Source organism: Scylla paramamosain, chromosome 13 (assembly GCF_035594125.1).
Source record: "Scylla paramamosain isolate STU-SP2022 chromosome 13, ASM3559412v1, whole genome shotgun sequence".
Lineage (NCBI taxonomy): Eukaryota > Metazoa > Arthropoda > Malacostraca > Decapoda > Portunidae > Scylla > Scylla paramamosain.
Window position 1 is genome coordinate 7,091,855 of NC_087163.1, and position 6,851 is coordinate 7,098,705.

Sequence of the window (6,851 nt, forward strand, 5' to 3'; positions counted from 1 at the left end):
AGATGCCATGAACATCTGGTGGTGCTTTCAGGATTATGAATCGGATTTTGAAGAAGACAGTGGATCAGGGGTGGAAGATGAGGATAGCTCAGGAAGTAGTGAAGATGAAGAATCAGGAAGTTCTCTTGAAGAAAGTGATGTAGACTCTGCTGATTCTGAAGTGGCTGCTGTTTTGCTTGCCATACAAGAGGAAAATAGATTTGAAAAGAGGCTGGAACGTACCTTTAGTGTTGATGTTCCAGAAGAGTCCAGGAACTCAATATCACCTGAAAAGAAAATACAACCAGGTGAGTTATCACTGTAATTCTAAACCTGTTTATTATTCTTGGCAAGGTTGGTAACTGACAGGAAAAGACTGATATAAGTGACTGATGATAGTGTTTAATGACAATGAAAGGCTTTCTGTTTTTTGTTATGTCAGTTTATTCATTTGTGTTTTTAGTTGCTTATTTTTTTTTTATTTATTTTTTTTTTTTCAGTGCCAATACCAGAGGTTGAAGATATTATAGATAAACAGAAGCCACAAACACAAGTTGCCAGACCAAAAACTTCACGAACTTTTGTTAACTTTGAAAGAGCAAAGAAACAGCAGAAGATGGCACAGGTCAGTGTTTATTTACTGAACTCTGTTTCATTGATATTGTCTTTAGTATGTAGTGCTAGTCTTGTTTCTTTCCCATATTGAAGATTTTCTGGTGAATATGACTGCAGGTTATTTGATGTTTCTATGTGTAAAACTACTGTTGTGTGTATATATATATATATATATATATATATATATATATATATATATATATATATATATATATATATATATATATATATATATATATATATCAGAATTAAACATGGTCATACTTCCCCCTTTAAAACATACTAAAGCTATGCATAAATTTTTTTGTAGGTATCATCTACTATGACATGTCGAGGACGGGCACTGCTGAGCATGATACAGCTTGATATAGTGAATGTGGACCTTTTTACCTTGTCACCTGTTTCCTATGAGACTTATATCTCAACATTTGGACAGGCCAATAGACAACAGGTAAGTGATACTGACATTGTGAAGAGAGAGAGAGAGAGAGAGAGAGAGAGAGAGAGAGAGAGAGAGAGAGAGAGAGAGAGAGAGAGAGAGAGAGAGAGAGTTATGTAATACAAGCATTTAACGTAGAAGAGGGAATTGGCATGAGAAGTATACTTCTATCACAGTTTTTATTTGAATTCAGGTATATGTGTACCAGTTCCCAAAATTTAGAATATGATAATGGGTGCATGTATTACACATAATAGTCTCCATGTGCTTGTATAGTGCAAATTTTATGTTATATTCCTTATTTTCAAGCACAAAGATATAACCTGGTCATGTGCCTTCAACCTTGAATGTTCACTTTACATGTTACACTTTACACTATTGCAAACATGTGAGACACTTAGTAATTTGAGTAGAGAGCATTATGGAAGTGATTGTGAATGGCATGTGGCATACATTCCATATATATATATATATATATATATATATATATATATATATATATATATATATATATATATATATATATATATATATATTTTATTTATTTTTTTTTCCATTTATTTATCTTTATTTATTTACTTTTTTTCTGATCCTAAAGCTGGTGAAGCTCAAGTTTAGCTCAGCTTGCTGTCCTGATGGCTAAGTTAGGGAGTTGGCTCATGGATGGTATCTTAGCTAGCCATCCTTTAAAAATTCTAGCTCACTATATTTTGTCCATAATCTTGCCATATCAGTTGTACAACTTTTCTCAAAACTTTATTTTTTCTTTCTTTTACAATATAATCTGAATACATTTAACTCATAACAAAAATTCACCTGAAAGGTACATGTACAAACCAATGAGGATGCACTTTGTGAAGAAGTACAAACGGATGAAATTATAACACGTGACAAATGGACTCAGAAGCCTGTACACATCAGTGTTGGGACAGACAACCAGCTACCGGGCCCACAGGATTACATGGGGGTTGGAGGAGATATGGATCCAAGAGAGTATTCAACAATGCCAAGAAAAAATGCCAACACTGGATATCTTACTTCATTTTTAACTTCAGCATCCCAGGTAAAGTAGATTAACAGTTTGTGGGAAAGATATTTGAAGTTAACTCAAAAACAAAGATTTGGGATGATTTTATTCTTTTACCTATTTTATTGTATTGATAATTTTCAGTGTTGTGTATAGGATATTATATTTTTCTTTATATTTTATAGGTCATGCTAGCAATCCTGGAAGAGGAGCTGCTTTGGGATCTGGCAGAATCTAGCTCTGCTGATTCATCAAGCTCCATGGAGGGGCTTGGTTTCTCTCATCCACCAGCCCCTCTTGGTTCCAGTGTCAAGCCTCTCTTGCAGGGACGACCAATACCTTTTGTGCAGTTTTGTGCTGCTGAGCCAACTCTGTTACTCTCTGGCCATGGATACCAGCCTTTGGTAAGATTAAATATCAAGTTATGAGTGTGTTGTGGCCAGTAGCTATCTTTTGGTGTAGTTCATCATGGCACTTTGTGTGAGGAAGATCAGTAATATGAAGCATGTAGGTTCTGGCATATCTCCATGCTAAAAGAGATCTTACTTTTATTTGTACCTTTTTACTGCTCTCTTGGAAATGTTTTTGAAGAGTGTCTTCATTATATATCTAGTTTTGCTTATACCAATCTAGGATACTTTATCTTTTCCATTTTCATCTTGATTCATTTCCAAAGTTTGGTCTTCTGTACTGCAAGAATGTGAAGATTGAGTTGAATGTGGCATAAATGAAAATTTTTTTTATTGAATCTCGTGGGGCATTTCTGGTTTATTCTTTACTGGTTGTTTCTTAGAAAATGATGAAGTGTCAAAGATAATGGTAATGACATATAGGTTCCTTACAGTCATATGTATATTTTCAATAGTATTCATATAGTAAATTTGTTTTGTAAAGAATGTGTTTAAATGCAAAAGATCCTCACTTTAGTTTCCTGCAACCCTCAGGAGGAGGAGGATGCTATGGAATTAAGTGAAAGTGGATTAGTCTGTCTTTGGTCAGTACAAGAACCTTCACGACCACAGCAACTCCTTTGTTGTCGAGCTTCACCTGTAGCTGCTACATTCAGTCCATCCAAGCCATCATTGGTTCTGGCAGGCTTAGAAGATGGTTCACTGGCTGCCTGGGACCTGCGGGAACACTTCAAATTCCATTGTCTCAAAATTGAGATTGATGATGTTAATTGGAGGGTCAGAATTCCATCATTTATTACTGGTAATACTTGTTAATGATTTTTTATTGATTTGTTTTGAACATATTACTACAGTGTGGAATGTATTGATGTTGAAAAAAAAGGCCATTTTATGGTTGTTTGCCTTGTTTCTTTTGAATCAGCTTGTGATGTGGATGATGGTGGTGAAGGCAGTAGAATTGTGGCTATCCAGTCTGTAACTACACCTGAAGATCTAGAGGCAGACACACAGGGTTCATTTCAGGTGTGTAGTGCTTTTTTCACATTATAGCTTCAGTACTGATACCGATATATAGCTGGTTACTAGTATATATGTTGTAGTAACATGGCTCCTTTTGCAACAGGTGGTCACACTCAGTAATGATGGAAAAGTGACGTGGTGGGTGGTGGTTCGGGTGCCTTTCACTAATGCTCTCATGGATATAGGCATTGGCAAGAAGTACAGCAGCAACAGCATTGAGGAAAGTAAGGTTGGGGTGTCCCCACATACAGGTGCTGCACCTTGGGCCAGAATTGCCCTCAATCGTGCTGCAACCATAGATGTAGCAACTACTTTGTATGGGTAAGTGGAATGGATTGTCTTGTTTTAAGGAAGTCACTAGAAAGGGGAATTAAAATATTAAAAAAGTTATTGATGTACTATATCATGCATTTACCTTGTATTGAGATTTAGTTTACTTATCTAGCAGCAGTCTCATCATGTTTCTGATTTAGCATATTTTACTGTATAAAACATTGAAAATTAGGGAAAAATTTACTTATTTATATTCTATAATTAGTTTTAATGCTGATTTTATAATTTGTTTGTAAATACTTGAAATAAATATTATGAAATAGTAAATATTAATGAAACAAATAATATTAATGAAAGATACAACAGAAAGCAAGTTATCATAAGAAGTAATTTTTTCATGTAGTTATATTTACAAATTTATTGTAACAGAGAACACCACCTGACTGGGGGAGTCACGTGCCACAGCTTAAGAATAGACCCCAGTGATTCCAGTCAGCTTTATGTTGCCTCAGTGAATGGAGCAGTGGCTCATTGCTCCCGTCATAATGGCAAGACTTACCCTAAGGCTTATTTACCTGATATTGGTGAGTGATTAGAAAAAAATTGAAGTGTTTTGCAGAAAAGTCATTGTGTATTATCATATGCTCATGTATCACCTATGTGTATTTTTCACATAACTTGCTTTTTAAGCAAGTAGGATGAAACATTACAAAAAGGAGAATGTTATAAGTATTAAGAATGATTTTGACCTAACCAAAATGAATTTTTAACCTTAAAATATTTTACAGTTGTCAGTTACAAGAGAAGATGTACATAATTTAAATGTTCAAAATTTCACAGAGATTGTAATGGTAAATATTTGTAATATGAGTAGTTTTTATCTTTGTATGCAACACAAGAAATCCCACATATATATACCAAAGAAATGAGAGATGTGCTGTATGAAATATGTGACCATCATAAACTTCATTGTTAATTTAAATTTCTACAAGTGGACTTTATAACAACTGAACCTCCTTATCTTTTCCTCACTGAAACAAAGGTGTCTGAGGCAACTGACAGTAGCCTTTTTCTGTTCCCTCCTACTTTCTCTATCCTCATTTTTCAATCCAAAGCTGGATGTTGTGTCTATGTGTGCAACGACTTAACCCGCTCTTGAATCTTCCGAGTTTTCCACCATCTGGCTACGACTACAGAGTCACTCTCAAACTAAATTTATCTATGCTGTATACCTCTCACCTAACTCCTCTGACTATAAGGAATTCTTTGACTTCTTAACTTCCAAAATGAAGCACATTCTGACTCTCTTTTCTTTTGTGGAGATCTCCATTCTTGGAGGAGACTTAATGTTCACCACCAGCTTTGGCTTTCCTCTCCCTTCACAGACCATTCTGGTGAACTAGCCTTTAACTTTGCTATCCTTCACAACCTAGAGCAATTAGTGCAACACCCTACTCATATTCCTGACCATCTTGGAGATACACCCAACATTCTTGACCTTTTCCTTACCTCTAATCCTTCTGCTTATGCTGTTACCCTGTCTTCTCTGTTGGGCTCCTCTGATCACAATCTCATATCTGTATCTTGTCCTATCAACCCAATCCCTCCTCAGGATCCCCAGAAGCAGAGGTGCCTCTGGCTTTTTGCCTCTGCTAGTTGAGGGGACCTGACCAGATATTTTGCTGATTTTCCTTGGAATGACTACTGCTTCCATGTCAGAGACCTGTCTTTGTGTGCCAAGTGCATAACAAAGAGGATAGTGTGTGGCAAGAAGGCATACATTCTTCACTCTTTTTCTTGACCTAAACCTTCCAAACCTTGGTTTAACACAGCCTGTTCTCGTGCTATACAGGATAGAGAGGTGGCCCACAAAATGTACTTGAGCCCTCCATCACCTGAATCTCATGTGCTTTACATTTCTGCCCAGAACCATGCCAAGTCTGTTCTCCAGCTAGCCAAAAACTTCTTCATTAATAGGTGTCAAAATCTTTCAAGATCTAACTCCCCTCGTGACTTCTGGCACCTAGCTAAAAAATATCTCCAATAACTTTGCTTCTTCTTCTTTCCCTCCTTTATTTCAACCAGATGGCACCACTGCTATCACATCTATCTCTAAAGCTTAACTCTTCACTCAAACCTTTGTTAAAAACTCTACCTTGGATGATTCAGGGCTTGTTCTCTCTCTCTCTCTCTCTCTCTCTCTCTCTCTCTCTCTCTCTCTCTCTCTCTCTCTCTCTCTCTCTCTCTCTCTCTCTCTCTCTCTCTCTCTCTCTCTCTCTCTCTCTCTCTCTCTCTCTCTCTCTCTCTCTCTCTCTCTCTCTCTCTCTCTCTCTCTCTCTCTCTCTCTCTCTCTCTCTCTCTCTCTCTCTCTCTCTCTCTCTCTCTGACTACTTCATATTACCTATTAAAATTCTTCACAATGTTGTTTTCCATGCCCTTGCTGGCCTAAACCATTGGAAGGCTTATGGACCTGATGGGGTTCTTCTTGTTTTATCTGAAACTGTGCCTCTGTGCTTGCACTTTGCCTAGTTAAACTCTTTGAACTCTGTCTGTCAACATCTACCTTTCCTTCTTGCTGGAAGTTTGCCTATATTCAGCCTGTTCCTAAAAAGGGTCCTAAAAAGGGTGACCATTCTAATCACTCAAACTATTGTCCTATTGCTATAATTTCCTGCCTATCTAAAGTTTCTGTTTCTGTTTCTGTTTCCTGTTTCTCAACAGGAAGATTCTTAAACATCTATCCAGTATGGGTTCTGTCAAGGCTGCTCTGCTGGTGATCTGGCTTTCCTTACTAAGTCTTGGTCACCCTCTTTTAGAGATTTTGGTGAAACTTTTGCTGTTGCCTTAGACATATCAAAAGCTTTTGAAAGACTGGCACAAAGCTTTGATTTCCAAACTACCCTCCTATGGTTTCTATCCTTCTCTCTGTAATTTCATCTCAAGTTTCCTTTCTGACCATTCTATTGCTGCTGTGGTAGACAGTCATTGTCCTTCTAAATCTATTAAAAGTGGTGTTCCTCAGGGTTCTGTCCTGTCACCCACTCTCTTCCTATTATTCATCAAACTTGTTCTAACCTCTCCTAAGCTG

At 36.9% G+C, this 6,851-nt stretch overlaps 1 protein-coding gene across 3 annotated transcripts in view; it reads left to right on the plus strand.

Annotated features, from left to right (window-relative positions):
* The window catches only part of LOC135106391 (cytoplasmic dynein 2 intermediate chain 1-like), a 28,452-nt gene that overhangs the window by 12,236 nt on the left and 9,365 nt on the right, over window positions 1-6,851 (plus strand). For all 3 annotated transcript variants that reach the window (XM_064015368.1, XM_064015370.1, XM_064015369.1), the window contains exons 7-15: window positions 32-287; window positions 480-604; window positions 905-1,045; window positions 1,857-2,096; window positions 2,246-2,464; window positions 3,005-3,272; window positions 3,393-3,493; window positions 3,594-3,811; window positions 4,193-4,347. In XM_064015368.1, the coding sequence (XP_063871438.1) occupies window positions 32-287; window positions 480-604; window positions 905-1,045; window positions 1,857-2,096; window positions 2,246-2,464; window positions 3,005-3,272; window positions 3,393-3,493; window positions 3,594-3,811; window positions 4,193-4,347 (1,723 nt within the window). The remainder of the gene's footprint in view (window positions 1-31; window positions 288-479; window positions 605-904; window positions 1,046-1,856; window positions 2,097-2,245; window positions 2,465-3,004; window positions 3,273-3,392; window positions 3,494-3,593; window positions 3,812-4,192; window positions 4,348-6,851) is intronic.